General features: G+C 48.1%; 1 protein-coding gene and 1 long non-coding RNA gene across 4 annotated transcripts; one reads left to right on the forward strand and one right to left on the reverse strand.

Annotated features, from left to right (window-relative positions):
- Positions 1–655: 655 nt before the first annotated feature.
- LOC136788082 (EF-hand calcium-binding domain-containing protein 12-like) lies at positions 656–18164 on the forward strand. Of its 3 annotated transcripts, none has more exons than XM_066985912.1 (16): positions 656–3624; positions 4295–4356; positions 4961–5120; positions 5869–6125; positions 6902–6975; positions 7616–7686; positions 8521–8641; positions 10485–10593; positions 11193–11351; positions 12257–12514; positions 12702–12896; positions 13623–13776; positions 14522–14748; positions 15327–15540; positions 16280–16445; positions 17730–18164. In XM_066985912.1, exons 1-16 carry the CDS (start codon positions 3522–3524, stop codon positions 17890–17892), a joined length of 2493 nt encoding a protein of 830 aa, XP_066842013.1. In that variant the 5' UTR covers positions 656–3521; the 3' UTR covers positions 17893–18164. The 3 variants fall into 3 exon arrangements, with proteins under 3 accessions (XP_066842013.1, XP_066842014.1, XP_066842015.1); XM_066985913.1 differs by having other exon boundaries at positions 12260–12514; XM_066985914.1 differs by having other exon boundaries at positions 657–1479.
- LOC136788088 (uncharacterized) lies at positions 16281–18505 on the reverse strand. The gene is made up of 2 exons (XR_010827094.1): positions 18301–18505; positions 16281–18140 (listed from the first exon to the last, which is right to left on the reverse strand). It is a non-coding gene; the product is annotated as an uncharacterized lncRNA (long non-coding RNA).
- Between the last annotated feature and the right edge of the window lie 1393 nt (positions 18506–19898).

A 19898-nucleotide genomic window follows, 5' to 3' on the forward strand; every position in this document is an offset into this window, starting at 1 on the left:
TCACTCCCCTTCCTCAAAGGGAAAGGGGGAGAAATACAATAAAAAGGGCTCAAGGGTTGAGAGAAGGACAGGGAGATCGGTCAACAATTATTGTGACGGGCAAAACAGACTCAGCATAGGGAGACAGTAAGATTTATTGCCTATTACTAACAAGCTAGAGAAATGAAGCTAGAGAACGAAGAGAGAGGCTTGGATTTTTTGTTGGTTCGGGAGCCTCTTTCTCTGTGTTAATCCAAAAATTGATTCTGGAAAAGTGCTGAGTCTGTAAATGTAATAGGAGCAACTGGCCAACAGGAAAAGGTGTTTTTTGTTGATTTTTTTTTTTTTTCAGTGCTTGAAATTTAAATTGGGGAAAAATGAGTTGAATACATCAATTTTTATACTTGCCCAATTCGCCAAGGCCCTTATTAGGAAGGGACTTGCTGGAAAAATTGGATGCAAAGATTTCTTTTGGACAAGGGAAAATGGAAATAAAGGTAACATATTAAACTCTGAAATCTATTCCTGGTGACTCCAGAGAAAGCTCTAGATAGGACTCCCTGAATGGATGTAATCATGATAGGACTCCCTGAATGGATGTAATCATGAACCAAATGTATCTGGGAGTTTGGGCTACAGGAATACCTGGGGGAGCAAAGAATGTAGTGCCTGTAAAAAAAAATTAAAAAAAAAAAAAAAGGAAAATGCTCCCAAGGTATGCTAAAAGCAATACCCAGTAAAGGTGGAAGACAGAAGGGGAATGGAAGGAATAATCAATAACTTTCTTAAATATGGACTATTACTGAATGCGAGTCAGAATATAACACTCCATATAGGCCGAGTTAGAAAGCAGATGGAACCTATCGCATAGTTCAGGATTTAAGGGACATCAATAGGACCACAAAAGATGTATACCCTGTAGTAGCCAATCCCTATAACTTTTTGACAAAATTAGAAAACAGTCAAGTTTGGTTCACGGTACTAGATTGAAAGGATGCCTTTTTCTGCCTGCCCGTGGCAACGGAAAGCCAGAAACTCCTTGCCTTTGAATGGGAAAATCCTAATAGAGGACGAAAAAGTCAGCTTACTTGGACTATGTTACCACAGGGGTTCAAGAACAGCCCCACTGTATTTGGGAAACAACTAGCCTGTGATCTTGAAGCTTAGAAAACCCCTTCAGAAAAAGGGGACACTGTTGCAATACATAGATGACCCGTTGATAGCGACCGAAGAAGAAAAGGAATGTGTAGAATGGACTATTAGTTTACTATTTTTTTTTTGGCATTAGTAGTGTGAACCCAGCCTCTTCCTTTAGTAACAGAGTTTATTGCATCAAGACCATGGACGCGGTATACTTCAGCCGACCAGACTTAAAGGAAACGCCCCTAGAAGATGCGGAGGGTTGGTATGTAGACGGCAGCAGCTTCGTCCACCAGGGACTTTGCCCCACAGGATATGCGATAACAAACATCAGCCCAAAAGGCTGAAATCATCGCCTTGGTAAGAGCTCTTGAGCTGGCAAAAGGGAAAAGAATTAACATTTGGACAGATTCGAAATATGCCTTTGGTGTGGTTCTGGGGATTGACTGGCACCAACACACTCTGTATAGACTACGCACAAATGGCCGAGTGAAAAAAATGAATCATTTGATAAAAAAACAGATTGCTAAAATCTGTCAAGAAACCGGTATGTACTGGTAGAACTAAGCCCCTTTGAGATACTGTATGGCAGGCCTTACCAAATGCCATACAAAGGAGAAGATCTAACACAAGCAGGAAACCTATAGCTGCAACAACATATTACAGTTTTGGGCAAGCAACTAGAACAACTCAATAAGAACGTTTTAGGCACTAGACCTTTTATTAGTGTCCCAAGGGGGGGAGTTTGCACTTTAATAAATATTAGTTGCTGTATGTATGTAAATGAGGCAGGACGAATTGAGGCTGATCTCAAAAATATTTGGGAAAAGACCAAGATCTTACATAAGGTAGTTCAAGCTGACACCTCGTGGGTTTGAGAATTATGGAACAAACTGACCTCTTGGTTCCCCAACTTTTCTTGGCTTAAGCAATTGTTAGTAGGAATATTGATCTTGCTTTTACTAGTATTCTTAACCTGTGTATTGGTACAGTGTGCATTTTGGTGCTGTATGAAAGGACTAGATGAAACCTGTAAGCGTAACCAAATCAAGCACCAAGTAGAAAGTGGTAAGAATTTTCTGAAAACTTTGAATCAAGAAGGCGTGTTATAAGCACAAGAATTTTCTTAGGATAAAGAAAAGGGGGGACTTGAGACAGGGAACAAGATAAAGGATGTTCCAGTGTTCCCTTTCCTGTCAGTGACACTCTGGGTGCCCCCGTTTGCTTCTAGGGATGCGCCAGAGCCCTCTGTTTGCCACCAGATGCTCTCGGGACCCCTCCATTCACATTTGGGGATGCTCCAGAGCCAGAGCATCCAGAGATGCACAATGCAGTTGCTCACCACCCGCTGACCGATGCCCCGCCCCTCCCTGAGCAGTGGTCCCCCCACCCCAGCCAGCCACCCCTTATTATTTGCTCAGCAAGACATCATGTGGTATGGAACACCCCTTTGGCCAGTTTAGGTCAGCTGTCCTGGTTCTGTCACCTCCAAGCTCCTGCTGCACCCCAGCCTGCCCGCTGGCAGGACAGAGCGAGAAGCTGAAAAGTCCTTGGCTTAGTGCAAGCACTGCTCTGCAACAATTAAAACATCAGCATGTTATCAACATGATTATTATCCTAAATCAAAACCACGGCACATTAACAGCTACTAGGAAGGAAAATTAACTCTATCGTAGCCAAAACCAGGACAGCTCCCCAGTACGGGAGAGGCCGGGGCCTACTGGGGAGAGTCCCATGAAGGCCACCAGGGTGCTGAAGGGCCTGGCCTCTGTCCTTGGAGATACTGAAAAGCCACCAGAACGTGGTCCTCGGCAAGGGGCTCTCGGTGGCCTTGCCTGAGCAGGGCTTGGACCAGATGAACCCAGAGGTCCCGTCCAAGCTTAACCCTTCTGTGGTTCTGTGTTCCCCAGTGTCCTCCTTTTGGTGACATCTCAGAGGCTCTTCCTGTCCCACAGCCTCGTTGGGGAGTGAGGAGAGGGTGTGTGTGTGGGGGAGCAGTTCCCTAACGTGCAACCCCCTTCCTGCTGCAGGGCCCAGCGAGTTGGCTGGGCCACAGGGGCTGTGTTAAGGAGTGGCTCTGCACCCCTCTGGCTTGAGCGCAGGTCACAAAGGGACACCTCCGCATCACAATGGCAGCTCCCCTTATGCCACAGCGCGCCAGGCCCTCTCTGTCAGTGCCTCAGTGAGCTCGGGCGCTGAAGGAGGCTCTTGCATCCAGTTTTCTCTGGAGGACACGAGAAGTCTCTCCTGTAGCTCAGAGTCTCAGAGGACAAAGGGAGGCGTAGGACGGTGCAGGAGCTATTTGGTGAAGCACAGAGGACATCAAAAAGAGAGTGTTTCCTAGTAGGAAAAATCACAGATCTTTCACTCTCTAGCCTCACGTGCTGACCCAAAGCAGGATCATGACAAACCTGGAAGCGCTAATCACCAACATTGAGCGCTGCAGTGAGGTTGAGGGCTGCACCAAGGTCACGTTTCCCACTCTCAAGAAGCTTTCTGTCAATGGTAAGGCATTTGGGACCTCTTATGAGTGTAGCTACAGACTAATATGAACTCTACAAATTGTGGAAAGCGAGCTCCCTGTCTGCGGGGGAGGCCTCAAGGGTGCTGTGTGTGTGGCCTCCTGCCCTGTCCGTGGTGGCAGTCCTGTGGCCGGGTTCCGCTTGCTGGTGGGTCACACGTGGACATCTGGCTCTGACCGGAAAGATGCGTGCACGGTTGGAAGAGGGCTGAGGTTCCTGATGGGCTCCCAAGAAACTGCCAGAAATACACGTGTCAGGAGGAAATCTGCTGACTTTTCAGCATTTCAACAAGGCCTCTCACGGAGGAGCTGAGCCCCTCCCTGCCTGTGGCTCCTTCCTGCTGCAGCCTCCTGTGCCTCATGGCTCTCAGAAAAGGCTTAGCGCTAAGAGAGGCCCTCCCATTTCAGATGCCTACAGGCTGCATTCCCTTGTCCAAAACCCTTTTAATAGCTCCTGCAGCTGCAGACCTTTCCTGGGGCGTGGCAGGGCTGTTAGACTGATATCAGTCAAAAATTCAGCCAGAGTCACAGATGGGTTCATCCTGGGAGCTGTGTCAGATCATACCTGCATCTGCAAACGCCTTTTAAGAAATGTGCTGATGGGCCATGGACTTGCTGACTTCGAGCTTGACATGTCGTCCCCTTGCTTTCCAGATGTCGTCACGATTTGGGGTGGTGTGTCCAAGCAGGTTCAGCAATTGCTCATGCTGACAAAGGTGGGACTGCACCCTACCCCTCCCCTCACCCCACGGCTTCAGTAAGTCCTGGCAGCCCTGTGCCAGGAAGTGCCATTGCTCTTCCCAGAGCCGCACTGACACATACAGATGTGCCCCAAGTGTGCCAAAGACCAGTTTCTCCGTAAATTTATATATTATTATAAATAATTATAATAATTAAAACCAACCAAACAAAAAATCAAGTATTCATATTTATATCGAAGATATAAAACGGCAGGAAAATGTGTTCAGAACTTGCTGGGGGCTTCTCTGTTCTTCGCTCTCAGAGTGGAGAGAGCAAACAGACAGCTGGGGATGCTTCCAGGGTTATCCCCAGTTGCTGGAAGGGACCTAGCTGAAGGATGGGCTAGACCTCCTCCACCTGCTTTACTTCACCGCATATTTTCTTGAGGGGCAAAGGAAAGGGAGAGAAAATGCCCTGAGTATGTGGGCATACTCAGCTCTCATGAGCTTTCCCAGCTCCCCCATCTTACCCCATGCCGCATTAGGAGTGGGCAGGGCACAGGGCACCCCCTTGCAAGATGTCACAAGTCCTCACTCTGTTTTCCAACTTAAACATGCTTCCCCTTCTTTTCTTTACCAGCCTCGGGCCGTCACTGTAACAGGACTGGGGACATTCCATATTAAAAAATGGTTATCTTTTGAAAACGGCCAGGTGCTCACATTTCGGAGACCTGTGTTTTCGCTGTCCAAGACTCTTGGACAGATTCGTGAGCTGAAACACCGTTGTGTACGTGTTCCTGGTAAGAATACCAATTAAAGTCTTGTTTTCCCATGTGTACATCTATTAAGGGGTTGTGCTGATTGCTGTTTAGAAGTGCTGATAGACAGCTCAGATGCCATCGGAAGGCCCTGAGAGACAGAAAAGACGGCTGGCATAGAAAGCCATCAATGGCCAGATTTGCTGTAATTTCTGTCGACTGCTGCCATTGCTTTGGCTACAGTGTGCCATGGATGAGACCTGCGCAGCACTGAGAGCTTGGTGCTTCATTTGGGGTGGTTCTTCTCTTTCCAATGGCTCCCAGCTTCTCCTGGATAGGAACTTCCGTCGGGCAGCCCCGGGGTAAAGGGCTCTGGTACCAAAAGCAGAGACATTTGGTCCTCAGTTTTGAAGGCCACAGGGACTGTCCAGAACTGTCTGGAAGAGTTCTTGTGCTTGCCTGTCTCAGTGCGAGGCAGGTCTCCCCAGACCAGGAGTGCACTGAGCCTGGGCTCTTTGCATGGGAACCAGCCGCATTCTTCTCGCCTCCTCCTCCTGCGTTCCGCGGACGGCTGAGGTTGTTGGGCTGAGGAGTCACAGCTGTGCACTTGGTACATTGATGGAGTGATTTCAGTTTATCTTGAGGGGGAGCATACATCAGCTGCTTTAAGGAGTCGTACCAGGCTTAGACGACGGCAGCTACAGCAGCATGTTTGAGCTGGAAGCTCCTGGCACTTTGTTTGAATCTGCTCAACTGCAGTGCAGGTTGCATTGTTCCTCATTTTTTCCAGATGATATGAAGATAGTGGTGCTGAGCTATGAGAATATACGCTTGAACGTCCCCTACACCAAGGAAACTGTGCAGAGCTGTTTGGAGGAGACCTTGCAATACTTCTACCGCATCCTCACAAATAGGGAAGACACGGACTTCACGTTAAAGGATGTTGGCACTCTTGCTATCCGAGGGCAAAGAGTGAAAATGACATTTTCTGAAGAGTTTTTACACAGTCTCAACAAGTCCACATACGTGGTAGAGAAGCTGGTCGCTGTAAGTTTATTGTTTCTGCAGTCCTACTTAGAGAGGGTTTGAAGCCCCATCAAAGGCTGGGGGCACTGAGCCCTGCTGGCAGCTGTGAGCTGCCAGGACGCTGGAGCTAGGCACAGTCCATCGCAGTGAAAGCTTTTTGTTTTCCTTCTTTTATTTGCTGTATGACTGCTGGCAATGCGTGCAGTCGTATCGTTGCTGGGCAAAGGATAGCCCTGGAAGGGCCTCGCCATAAATAGGAAAAAAGCCAAAGCAACGGCTAGGCTGATGATGTCCCCCCCGCTGCGGGTGTGAGGCTGAGGCACAAGGACACCAGGCCCTTTTGGCTGCAGGCAGGCCGTTGGTGTGGTTCTCCTGACCCAGCAGAAAAGGTCTGGTCTCTGTGTTCCTCCACGCTGCCAATGCAATCCTCTGACTCCTATGAAGAACTCTGGGGATAAAACCAGCTCTGACCCATTTGCGCTGCATTCAGGAATAGTTAAAGCAAGTGACCCCACTGAAAGCAGCAGCTGGAAGCCGGGGCTCACGATGGGCCTTCCCTTGTGTTTGCTCCGTTGACTTGTTCACAGGCTGAGGCTGTTAACTACGGTCCTTGTGAAAAGGTTGGCAGTGTTCCTCACCCTAGCAGATCATGTGCTGTGCAGTGTGTTTTAACTGGCTGAGGCGCTTGTCAAGAAGTTTGCTGAGAGGCAGTGAATTCGTGGAGCTATAGAAAGGCCTCTGTGACTGTTGAGATCATTTCCTTGGACTGATGTCAGATGTTTCTGTCCCTGCTGCAGAAAAAGTTGGTCAGACTGGACAAAGAAACTGCCCTCTTTCCAAGCCATTTTGGCCGTGCCCACCTGCTCCCTCAGTGAGTATATTTGTTCCTGCAACCCTTCTCTGTGCACACTCACGTGTGCTCAGCTCATGATCGGTAGTGCTCTTCCAAATTACTGTTTTGCAGTTAATTTCATCCTTGCTTTTGCTTAGCTTGGACTTATGCATCATCCTCAGTTACTGACTGTGTTCTGCATTTTACCGTTACTCCAGTCAGAGGCAACTGGTTTGCTCTGCAGAGGCGTTGAAGCAACTCACCTAATGTTTCATCTGCTTCTTCTCTTTTATGTGGTTAAAACTGCCAAAATATCTAAAAGAAGTAAGATCCTAATATTTCTGTTGTTTTGAATGCAACACGGACAGGATCTCTTAGCAGGTGGAACAAGGACCAGATCTATGCTTGTCCTCTGTCTGTGATGTTTCCATGTCTTTTGTGAAACTCGTGTCAATCAAAGGAACTCTGAAATGCCTTCTTGTGTCAGGATGACACAGGAGCACTGGGGCAAAATAAAAACCCAAACCTCTGTCTAGCGAGGGGCAGCTGAGCTGTTCCCGAGGCCAGCACTGCTCAGTTTGAATGGTTTAGGGCATGTGTTGGACTCCCCACAGATACCTTGACATTAATCTGGCAAAGGAGCCCTTTTCACAGAATGCTGCCTTCTTCCTATTTCCAGGTTTGAGATTAAGGCGGTACCTCGGCTTGCTAGGGAGCATCTTGCAGAGGAAGAGATGCTTGATGAACAAGGTAATGTTAATGACTGACTGCTGGTGGAGGTTTGTGCCTTTCCCTGTTGTCCTCACTGGGGGGTGCTTGGCACTCAGGTTACAGTGAGATGCCTGGGATAGCAGAGGCACCCTCTGTGCCTCTGTTTACCCTCCTGGTAAATCTCAAGGGACACATTTTGAACAAGATAGTGCTGAAGGATGTTTTTCCCCTGCATTACGTGCCAAAGAGTGCCTCTCTTCCATTTTATGGGTTTGTTTGTGCAGGAGGGAGTAAATGTTTGGCAAGTCCACTAGCACCGTGAATAACAAACTCCGTCTTGAGTTGTGGGAGACTGAGGGGTTGGGCACACCCCTTTGAATCACCATGTTGTCATTTGATGAGAGAAAAATTGTGTAGAGAACAGTGCACAAAGGTTGCCAAGCTGTGCCAAAACTTTGGTTCTCCTCTAAAGCTGGGAACTCCTCATTCTTAATTCCTCGTGAATATCACAGATATAATGTGCTTGAGTTGAATGCACCAGGATAGAAAGCCTGTGTATAAAAACCATTTATGCCGCTCCAAGAAATTGTTGCCCCAAAAGAGATTGTTAGGCACCAAAATGCGTCTCCCCGCAAAACCCCCACTGTTCAGAGGGGATGGACTTGCTGCAGCAGTAGAAAGCTCACACCAAAAGGAGTAATGCAGCACTGTGGATATCAAAGGTCAGATGGGACCTGGTGTCAGGAAAGGGCTTGCAATCTTCTGGAAAACAGGTCTCAGAAGGAGTCACAGGGATACCTCAACTAGCTTATAACATTGCAGAGCAGATCTGTGCCTGATGTCCTGAGAGGTTTTCTCCTTTTGTGTTTACAGCGTCTCTTCATACATTACAACTTCTGCGATTGCGAAGGAGACTTTCTCCAAACACGTTGGCCACAGCTAAAGTGAAGGAAGAAGCAGAGGAGAAAACAAAGGCAAAAGAGCCTCCTGGCAGGTGAGATGTAAAGGATTTGTTAGAGTGGCCTCATGCTCTTGTGCTTGTGTGGCATGCTTTATAGGATCCTACTTCTCAGGAGGTCTCAGTCCAGTGGGCTGCTGCAAGTGTGATCAGCTCTGAAGTCAGAGCTGGTTGCTCAGATTGCTCTGAAGTCAGGTGCTGGTTGCACCTGACTTGATGTCGTCTGCAAACTTATTGAGGGTGCACTCGATCCCCTCATCCAGATCATCGATAAAGACATTGAAGAGAACTGGCCCTTATACTGAATCGCAGAACGACAGAATCATTGAGGTTGGAAGAGACCTCCAAGATCACCTAGTCCAACCTCTGACCTAACACTAACAAGTCCTCCACTAAACCATATCACTAAGCTCTACGTCTAAACGTCTTTTGAAGACCTCCAGGGACGGTGACTCAACCACTTCCCTGGGCATCCCAACGCAGTGCCTGACAACCCTTTCCGTAAAGATGTTTGTCCCAATATCCAACAAAACCTCCCCTGGCGCAACTTTAGCCCATTCCCCCTCGTCCTATCACTGGGCATGTGGGAGTACCCACTCTGTACCCTTCCCTTGCACTGTAGGGATGGAGGAAACCACCACCTGTACTCCCGCTCCATCTACTAACCGCCCCAGTCCCCTGAAATCCCTTTGGATAGCCTCCAGGCTTCTCTCAGCAATTTCATCACTGCCAGCCTGGACTATCAATAGAGGATAGCAATCAGAGGGGCGAACCAGGTTGGGAAGGTTTCTGGCAATGTCCCTGACCTGGGCCCCAGGGAGGCAGCAGACTTCCCTACGGGTAGGGTCAGGCCGACATATAGGGCCCTCTGTTCCCCTGAGAAGGGAGTTGCCTACAACGATTACCCTTCTTTCTTTCTTGGTGGAGGCAGTCCTGAGGTGTGGAGTCAACTTCCTCGCCCTAGGCAACCTCCTGGGTGGACTTTCAAACACATCCTCCCCCACTAGTCTCTCAAGCTCCAAGGCCTCAAACGTGTTGTGTAAGTGCGCCTGGGAAGGCAAAGCTGGTAGGGAGAGGGGTTCCCTGCGACACCGAGCAGGGACCCGTTCCCATTCCTCTTCATCTCCTAGGTCCCTCCCTCTGCCCGACAGCGACAGGGCAGGGGGTCCACCACTTGCTGGGGTGTCTCACCCCGGTGCCTTTCTTTCAGGCCTGGCAGGGAGTTGCTCCACCAGTCTAACTCCTGCTCACACTCCCCGATAGCCCTTAGCCTCTCCACCTCCTCCCTGAGCTCTGCCACCAGGCTGACCAGGTCATCCACCTGCTCACACCTCACACACACACGGAGTCTCTGCCACCCTCTGATGGCAGCGACAGGCTCAGGCACTCCCTGCATCCAGAGACCTGAACTGCTGCCTTTTTGAGCGGGCATTCAGTCTGGGTCGCCACAGACTTTCTAGAAAGAGCTTTCTGCCTGGTGCAGACCACGGCGGTTTAGCTGTAGGTAGACAGCCGGCAGATGAGCTATTCTCCTGAGTGGGGGGGGATGCTCTGCCCTGTCCAAGCGTGCCCTGCCTCAACACACGTCACTATGCAGAGCATTGCCTTGCTGGATGGGAAGTGCCTCACAGGTGCTTGTGGGAATTGTGTTGCGGTGTCTTGTGACTCTCTTATGTGTCTTCCTTTATCTCCTGACTGCTTCCAGTGTTGAGGTCTTCTTGGTGATTAATGCTGATCATTATCCCAGCAGCTGCGAGTCATGCGCATGGTTCTTTAGATTTCCATGAGCCTGGTCTCTCAGTTTGGAGAGAGGGTGGAGAAAAGAAACTCTTCCTGCACTCAGATTCACTTCCTGACTCATGCTGGTGTTTATTTTCAGACTGTTCCCTGAATGTCCAGACCCAGAAGGAAGGCAGCACAAAGAAACTCCCTGCAAGAGGCTTAAATTGCCATTGCTTACTTCTGAAGATCATAGACACACAGGACAGGTATGTAACATGGACCAAGATAATTTTTGTGTCTCTTTTGATTGTAGATGATCATGTGGGGGTATCTTAGGAAAAGGATGTACGCGCTAAATACTTAGATGTTTATTGTGAAAAGATCCCTTTACTGTATGTCCATTTTTCTGTTCTGAGTATTTCAAAGATGTGCATTTCTCTGAATCTTAGCAATCCCCTGTTCACATCCATAGTTTCATGGAGCATGCCAGAAACTTTATTTGGGCATAGTTTACTTCAGAAAAAAAAAAAAGAAAGAAAGAAAGAAAGAAAGAAAGAAAGAAAGAAAGAAAGAAAGAAAGAAAGAAAGAAAGAAAGAAAGAAAGAAAGAAAGAAAGAAAGAAAGAAAGAAAAAAAGCAGTGGCCCATTTTGAAAAATAGCTCGTTCATGAGTTAGCTCATTGGTCATAACAGAATGGCTTTCTGGTTGCGTCTGTAAGAACCTGGGAGCAAAAAATTGCTGACGAACCTTCAGGGAAAAATAGAGAAGATGAGGGAGAGAAGAACAGTATTAAAAATAAAAATAAAATGAAAAAGAAAAAAACCAGATGAATAACTGCTGCTATTGCATTTCTGGGTTCCTCTAGGAAGCACGCTCTGTACTGGGGATGCAGGCTGGAGGGAAACTGGAGGCATCCGTGGCCAGCAAGGAGAAAGAAGAGACCAGAGAAGCAAAAAGGGTCACATTTCCAGAAGAGCTGGAAGAGCAAGATGAGAGACAAAGGGATGAGATGTGGATGGCCCAGGTACGGGAGGCCCTGTAAAGCATCCCACAGAGTAGCATTTTGCTGGCTGGGGTGAAGCTGAGTTGTGAAGGTCTCTGAGTCCCAGCAATATTGCCACCTCTAGAGAGCAGGGCACGTGGCTGTTGCTTTTATTGCCGCTGGCACATTGCCATGAGGAAGGAATTCCTGGTAGAAGCCAGGGGACACCAAGAGCAGTCTAGCAGAGTGAGGGCAGAAGCACACTCTCTGTCCCTTGACAGGAGGACACCTTTTCCCTGCCCTGGAACTTGAGTCCAGTGGCTTGAGGCAGCTCCAGCTGCAGCATGCTGCAGGAGAGCTCCAGGAGCAGCTGTTACTTCCGGTCTCTTCAGTTAACATGAAGAGCACTAAGACCATTTTTCGTGAGCGTAACAGCTGACGTTTTGTTCCAGCTGCTCTTTCAGGGCAGGGAGCCAACACCTTGATAAGAGGCAGGACGCACGTGTCTTGATGCTGTTCTGTGACTGCCCGATGGCTGTTTCTCAGCGCTCTCATACACCTGGGATTGGTGGCAGGCCCAGACACCCCTCCCATCTCTATCTCAGAAAAGCCTCAGAGCAGGAAGTCCCCTCCAAAACCATTATACCAATGCGATCTCAACAGTAGGTTTTGTAAGAAGCTCATCTGTTGTTAAAGTACTAACACAAGCAGCGAGGATACGGCTGATGGTTTGACTAATGTCAAGCCAGAAGTGGTTTTGGAGCAGGGTTTCAAACTGTACCATTGGAGAAAACTGTATCCAAAGTTTGTCTTTAAACGGAAAGCAAGTAGGTTTGCTCCATGCTCCAGATGTCGCATTCGTTTTTGCTCCCTGTATGGCAAGACCAGGCTCTCCCTGTTTGAAACCAACTCAGGACACCGATTTCTGTCATTTGTCTGTTTTTCAGCAGCTACAGGAAGAAGAAGATAGCCTCAGCTCCCCAGAGATCACCTGTGATACAAAAGATGATCTACAAAAGCTGGAGGCTTGGATTCAGGAGAGGAAGCAACTCCGATCTCAGCTGGAAAGCTTTGGAGATGTTGAGAAATGGCTGAGTCATAAACCTACCTTAAGCAGACTGGAAAGTAGAGTCAGGAAACGAATAATGGCAGCTGGAGTAGACCAGAGGGCTAAAAGCAAGTCAGCCGTGACCGACAGGCCAGACGTAAGTATACCTTGTGTTGTGCCACTCTTGGGATTACTGTACTTCATCTCCTGTGGCCGTGCCACGGCCTCAGCATCTGCTCATACGTCGGCAGCGTGACACTGCTTTATCCCAGCCACTTCTGCATCTGCTGGCACAGTGATTCTGGATAACGGTGATTTGAGGGTATTTTCTAATTCCTTTTCAGTGCTCACCACCAACAAGGAGCCAGACCCGGAAGAAGGGTAGCCTTCCCCTTATTCGTGCACCATACCCTCAAGCTCTTCTCAAACTGCATAACCTCCTACAACAACAGAAGTTGACAATGGTAGACATCTTCAGAAAGGCTGGAATGGAACAGAGAAAGATCATGAGAGCAGACTTCATTAAAGTCATCAAGGAGGTATGTAGGGAAGAGAAAAGTAAGGAACTGCTGCAACTTTGCCTTGTTTTGCTGCATGCCAACCCAGAGAACTGGAAAAGCTCCAACTTCTCTTGTGTTACTCTCAGAGGATGGCTCCCACAGCCAGTGAAATGTTGAAGGGAAGAGGGAAGGGAAGGCTGCAGGGATGCGAGGTGTCACCCAGACTGAGTCCCAGGAGGGAGTGAAACTCATTGCCTCATAGTCTCTAAAGACAGTCGGTGCTGAGTAACGTGGCCTGAAGTGGCATCAAGTTTCCTCGTGGTGATACTTGGTCTTTCCTTGACCAGTTTCATATGTCTGCCCGCTGCACTGCCTTTTAGTACCTGTTGGCACAGCAGAGCTCATGCTGAGCCTCACTTTCCACAGGCTGCAGCGGTACAGAACTGTCAAGAGCATGTCCAGGTCTGTTAGGGTTTAGCAGTTCAGGTGTTTTCTGGTATTCTGTTCCAAGCCAAATTAGCTTCTTGACGCCCAGATGGCTGAGAAGTTTGGCACACTGAAAACTGAGAGCTCAGCAGAGGCCAGCAGAAGACCGGTAAATTTTTCAGTGCTTGGTAAACTCCTGTAAAGCTTAAAGCTCAACAGGTTGCCTCTGTGCCTTTTCTGAAAAAGCATTTAAAACAACAGCAAAGCTCATCCCCCCTACTCTGGGCCAAGCCTTGTTTTTTTATTGATCACACTGTCGTCTTCTGTTTTGGTTGCCAGGCAAAAGTTCCCATCAGTGACAAGGAACTGGAGGATGTGGTCATCTTCTTGACTTCTTCAAAACGGGGGAATTATATAAGCAGTGAAGAGCTGATGGAATGTCAAAAGCAATGGCTGGAAATGAGGAAAGGACAGCCCAAAGAGACCAGCAAAGGTGAGAGGAGAACCCTGGGCTGGGAATCTCTCTCTATATCCTTACAGATGCCCTAAAAGTACACAGGTGGCATTAGGGAATGCCAAAGTGAGTCCAGAATATGGCTCCTTGCCACTACTGTCCTGCAACGGGGTTGCTGAAAGGAGACCTCTGGGGAGAAGCTAAAGAATCCAGGGGAAGTGCAATACTCAGCCCGTTTGTGGGAGACAGCTTATCCGGTCTTTTCGGTTTGACTCGGAATCTGAACCCTGAGGTTTAACCTCCTGTACTGTATTTTATTGGTTAGCGTTGATCATCCGGCTGATCAGAAGCAGACCCTTTCTCCAGCTGTTGAGGGCAGCTGGATAATGCAGATTCAAAGGTCCTACTCTTTAAAACCTAGCCCAAACCTGAAGGCTTGCCATGGTACCCGTGTCATTTTTGTCTGAAGGTTTCACATCTTGGAGAGAAGAGGCGTTTTGCTGCTGTGTTGTTGTACTAATTGTTTTGTAGACTAAACATGTATTGTGAGCGTGAAACAGAATGGGGCAAAGCGGAGATGGGAGTAGTCTGTAATACGTATGCCTGGATTGAAAGCTAAAGGATGCTTCCATTCAAAGACCGTCATCTGTTGGGTGCTCCAGACTGCACAAAATGCCAGAGCTTTTTGCCTTATAAACATTGATCAGTCTTGTTTTTTATTTCTGCTACTGTCTAACAGGGTTTCTCTGAGCTTTTCATTTGTTTGCTTTTTAAACTGCTGTAGATGTACAGCCTCAGGTCCGGAGAAACGCTTGCAAAGCTGCCACTTCTCCACCTTCTGCTGGGGACAAAGCTGTGGGGACGAAGCCTTGCTCTCCTACCGAGCCCAAAGAAAAGCTAACACTCTTGGAAGTGCCCCCAGTCAACATTGAGCCAGGCCGGCGACATTTAAACTGTGATGAAATGGAAGAGATTGGAAAACGCTCAAGAGAGAGGAGACGGCTGGAGAAGGTACTGTGGCAGGAAAAAAGGCGCACCTCTACGTGCTTGCGAATGTGGGGGTGGGCAGCAAAGGACAAGGTTGGAGATTGTTCTGAATATTAACTTCTCAGAGTAGAAGGTCAGGTAGTCCCTTGACCACATAGTGCCTCACAGCTGAGATGCTACAAGCTGTCTCAAACAACTGGTTTGGCTTCTGAACACTTTGGTGATGTAAACACTCTTTTCTGGGTAACTGAAGTGGCAAGAAATGGGAGTTGAAGCGACGTTTAGGTGTGGGGATGGAGTCATCTGAGCTCTAGTCAACCTGACACAATCAGAAAAAGATGGTGGCTGGGAGACTTTTTTCATCTGGGGCACCTATGTCCAGTATGCTGCTCTTCTGCCTGGTGCTCTAGGGAGCACCCGCCTGCGGGCCTGGCACTGGAAGGGAATGGTACTCCCGGATAAGTGCTTGGTCCCATCGCAGGGTGCTGAGTCCCATCTACACACACTTCTGAGATGGATCCCTGCCTGTAGTTTCTCCAAAGGGAATGTAGCAACTCCAGGGCCTCACTGAAAGCTAACGGGGACCATTCCTTTACTTGCAGATCAAAGACAGCCCGATAGAATGGAAAGAAAAGTGTCGGCTGGTGAGATCTGGGGATGCACCTGTTGATGAACACTGCCTGCCATCAACTACAGAGGGTGACATGGGAGCACTGGTTGACCGGTATCGCAGAAATGCCGTTGTGAGCTATCTGAATTGCTCCAAGCTGTGCAAGGAGCGTAACATTTGTCTCACTGACAAAGCGCTGCAAAGAGGTAAAGCAAAGAGCAAGGAACGTACTAATGTGAACGTACTAAGCCTGACATGCTCATGCCTCTTCCCAAGACCCAGAAGCACGATGCATGTTCAGGGTGGGGCACTGCTGATGGAGAATGTTTGCAGCCCTTGGAGGGCCACGGCAGATGCTGCTGGTTAGGATCAGCGATACCATCAGCAGGGCCAGAGCAGGGCTGAGCTAGCAAAGAGCGCTACAGAGCAGCCAGGGCCACGTCCCCCTGGACTGGTAGCCAGGACCAAACACAAGTGCAGCTAATGAGGCAAGCTCATGGTGATGGGGCAGGTGCAAGGTCAAGCAGGGAGGCCAGACCATGGTCAGGTTCGGCAGGTCCATGGCCAGGCACAGCTGTGGCACAGCTGTGTCAGAGCTGGACACTGCTATACCTGCAACGTGAGCCAAGGGCTGAGCTGAAATGGGGCTCCTGAGCCCAGGGCAGAGAATGCGGGAAGAGGCCCCATGTGAAGTTGGCCAGGGCCATCGTGTCCTCTCAGTACTTGCTGGGCCATCATGTCTTCCTCCTTTCCAGAGTGGGGACGTCTTTTCTTTCCCCTCCTGGTCAGTATCACTGACCAAACCCAGAGGTGACCTGGATCGGATGGGGAGAGACAGCACGGGGACAGGCTTGGGGCAACAGGAGAACAGAGTTTTCTTGGATAAATATATTCAGCATTGGCTGTCCATACACCGTTGCTCTTCTCTGTGCGCTTTGTCAACAGGCCTGCTGCACCCAGGAGACAAGATCATCAAAGAAGGAGAAGACGTGAGGAAGATCAGGCAGCCTGGAGGATACTACAGCACAGGACATGCTGACGCCACATCTTCTCTGAGCATGTCCAAGTCAAAAAGTGCATCAGGAAAACAGGCCAAAGAGGCAGAAAAAAGGTTGGTTCAAAGAGGGCTTATGATCAGTCCCTTCCTGCTGCCCTGCTGTGCATCAGCTCCCACTGCATCAGAGGTGGTACTGAGGTACTGAAGTGAAACATTAGGATGCTGCAAGGGAGCAGCGAGCGATAGCAGAGAGAGAGCGAGATCTCTTCTCAGCTACACGGCCACGGCTGTGTTTGTGCTGACTTGCGGGGTTGCAGTGGTGCTGGCGAACAGTTTCTCTGTACTCCAATCTGCAGAGATGACAGAACTTCTCACCTAAGACGGTCCTCGTCAGGCCAACCCAGCACTTCTTGGAAATCCCCTCAGAGAACGTTTTTTCTTGCATAAGAAAGGCAATCCCAAAGAATCCAGCTGTGGATGCCTGGAGAAGCTCCCCAGTCAGGGGCAGAAGCAGCCCGCTGCAGAAGCGTGCAGCCAGCAGCCAGCTGCTCCTAGTAGGGCAGTGCTTATTTTCCTCCCATTATACCTCAGTTCCTCTGTTTCTCTAGAAAACTGACCCTTCAGAACGTTACTAAACGTTGCAGGAGGAAAGTCAGATGCAGGTGGCAGATCTGTTTTACGGAGCAACATTCTTTGCATCTCAACATTTATCTGTAGGATCTGGAGATGCATGTTTTCTGGACATAGACACAATGTCAGCCCTGAGAACAGAGGCAGTTTGCCCTAATTTTTCTTCCATCTCAGGTCACCCACAAAAGCTTTTCTTCCCAAACGAGTCCAAGTTCTTTTGCTGTCCTTGTCCCTGCTGTCTTCAGACTCGTACTGTCCAAGGAGTTCATGAGTGTGCAAAGGTCTTTCCTGACCCATGAAACTGGGATGTCCACTGCCAGCTTGGTCATAGCACTTGCAGCGTCTTCTTTAGTCAAAGTGATTCCCAAATCCGCTTGAATAGAAAGACTCAGCCTCACAGCTGAGCTCGTGGAAGAAAGGCAGTCCTAAAGAATCCAACTTTGCAAGACTGGAGAAGCTTTTGAGGAGAAAAAACACTTTGCAAAATAGAGCACAATCTTCCCAGTTCATCTCAGAGAGTTTATATACTACAGTGACAGGCAACGCATCAGCTCTTAAGATAGCTTCGCAAGTTGGCATTTCCAATGTCAGTCATGTATAAGAAGGACAGGCAGGGATTTCCAGAAGTCCTAGTAGCTGGTTCTTGTCAGGCTCGCATTTGCCATTACTGGTAATAGCAGTGAAGTTGCCGAGAATTTTATTTCCATAAAACATGCCACTCTCTCTTACCTTTTTCTTTCTTTTCTTTTTTTCTTTCTTTTTCTCTAGGCCTCTTGAGAAGAATAAGAATCAAAAGTCAAGCGACAATAACTTCTGGCCAGGCCATCTCCTGGACAAGATGCGCCTGTACTTTCCAGATAAGGAGCTTGACAGGGCACACGCCTTGTTTAGCTATGTTCCCCCAACCAGGCCTGCCTACCGTGGTATCTAAAACCCTGGCTACAGCTAGCGCATCAGAGCCAGGATACTTGGCCTCTAGAGACACTCCATTCAAGAAAACTCATTTCACCTGAAGTTCTTCTCCTAGCAGCATGAGATGTGTGCACAGCTTTGTGACTCATCAGGTCAGCTCATGGGATCTGGGCCAAGTTCACGGAGATCATCATCAACTATCCTGAGTTGGAAGGGGTTCACAAGGACTGATCGTCAAGTCTAACAGCTGGCTTCACACAGGACTACCTAAAAATTAAACCATATATCTGACAGCGTTGTCCAAAAGCTTCTTGATCTCTGGCTGACTTTCTGCCATGACTGGATCTTGTGGTTAACCCAGCAGGCATCTGAACACCATACAGCCATTCGTTCACTCCCCCACACCCACCAGTGCTGTTTAACATACCTGACATGCATCCCAGTGCCTCATGGTGTGCTCTTGTGACCCCTGGAGACCTCACAACACTCCCAGTGCACTCTAGCATCTGCTGGGTTTTCCAGGTAGACTTCTAGAATGCTCTTAGAGGTTACTAGAGGTGTGGTGGTTTTACTTGGGTGGGTGGCCAAGCTCCACCACAACAACTCCCTCACTCCCCTTCCTCCAAGGGAAAGGGGAGAAATACAATAAAAAGGGCTCAAGGGTTGAGAGAAGGACAGGGAGATCGGTCAACAATTATTGTGACGGGCAAAACAGACTCAGCATAGGGAGACAGTAAGATTTATTGCCTATTACTAACAAGCTAGAGAAATGAAGCTAGAGAACGAAGAGAGAGGCTTGGATTTTTTGTTGGTTCGGGAGCCTCTTTCTCTGTGTTAATCCAAAAATTGATTCTGGAAAAGTGCTGAGTCTGTAAATGTAATAGGAGCAACTGGCCAACAGGAAAAGGTGTTTTTTGTTGATTTTTTTTTTTTTCAGTGCTTGAAATTTAAATTGGGGAAAAATGAGTTGAATACATCAATTTTTATACTTGCCCAATTCGCCAAGGCCCTTATTAGGAAGGGACTTGCTGGAAAAATTGGATGCAAAGATTTCTTTTGGACAAGGGAAAATGGAAATAAAGGTAACATATTAAACTCTGAAATCTATTCCTGGTGACTCCAGAGAAAGCTCTAGATAGGACTCCCTGAATGGATGTAATCATGAACCAAATGTATCTGGGAGTTTGGGCTACAGGAATACCTGGGGGAGCAAAGAATGTAGTGCCTGTAAAAAAAAATTAAAAAAAAAAAAAAGGAAAATGCTCCCAAGGTATGCTAAAAGCAATACCCAGTAAAGGTGGAAGACAGAAGGGGAATGGAAGGAATAATCAATAACTTTCTTAAATATGGACTATTACTGAATGCGAGTCAGAATATAACACTCCATATAGGCCGAGTTAGAAAGCAGATGGAACCTATCGCATAGTTCAGGATTTAAGGGACATCAATAGGACCACAAAAGATGTATACCCTGTAGTAGCCAATCCCTATAACTTTTTGACAAAATTAGAAAACAGTCAAGTTTGGTTCACGGTACTAGATTGAAAGGATGCCTTTTTCTGCCTGCCCGTGGCAACGGAAAGCCAGAAACTCCTTGCCTTTGAATGGGAAAATCCTAATAGAGGACGAAAAAGTCAGCTTACTTGGACTATGTTACCACAGGGGTTCAAGAACAGCCCCACTGTATTTGGGAAACAACTAGCCTGTGATCTTGAAGCTTAGAAAACCCCTTCAGAAAAAGGGGACACTGTTGCAATACATAGATGACCCGTTGATAGCGACCGAAGAAGAAAAGGAATGTGTAGAATGGACTATTAGTTTACTATTTTTTTTTTGGCATTAGTAGTGTGAACCCAGCCTCTTCCTTTAGTAACAGAGTTTATTGCATCAAGACCATGGACGCGGTATACTTCAGCCGACCAGACTTAAAGGAAACGCCCCTAGAAGATGCGGAGGGTTGGTATGTAGACGGCAGCAGCTTCGTCCACCAGGGACTTTGCCCCACAGGATATGCGATAACAAACA

Source organism: Anser cygnoides, chromosome 33, assembly GCF_040182565.1.
Source record: "Anser cygnoides isolate HZ-2024a breed goose chromosome 33, Taihu_goose_T2T_genome, whole genome shotgun sequence".
NCBI classification, from domain to species: Eukaryota; Metazoa; Chordata; class Aves; order Anseriformes; family Anatidae; genus Anser; species Anser cygnoides.

Bases quoted from the DNA above. Each gene is read 5' to 3' on its own strand.
- LOC136788082 (XM_066985912.1), top strand. From the start codon at position 3,522: ATGACAAACCTGGAAGCGCTAATCACCAACATTGAGCGCTGCAGTGAG. The intron at 12,515-12,701 runs GTAAGTATACCT...ATTCCTTTTCAG, and splicing joins CCGTGACCGACAGGCCAGAC to TGCTCACCACCAACAAGGAG. The intron at 15,541-16,279 runs GTAAAGCAAAGA...CTTTGTCAACAG, and splicing joins TGACAAAGCGCTGCAAAGAG to GCCTGCTGCACCCAGGAGAC.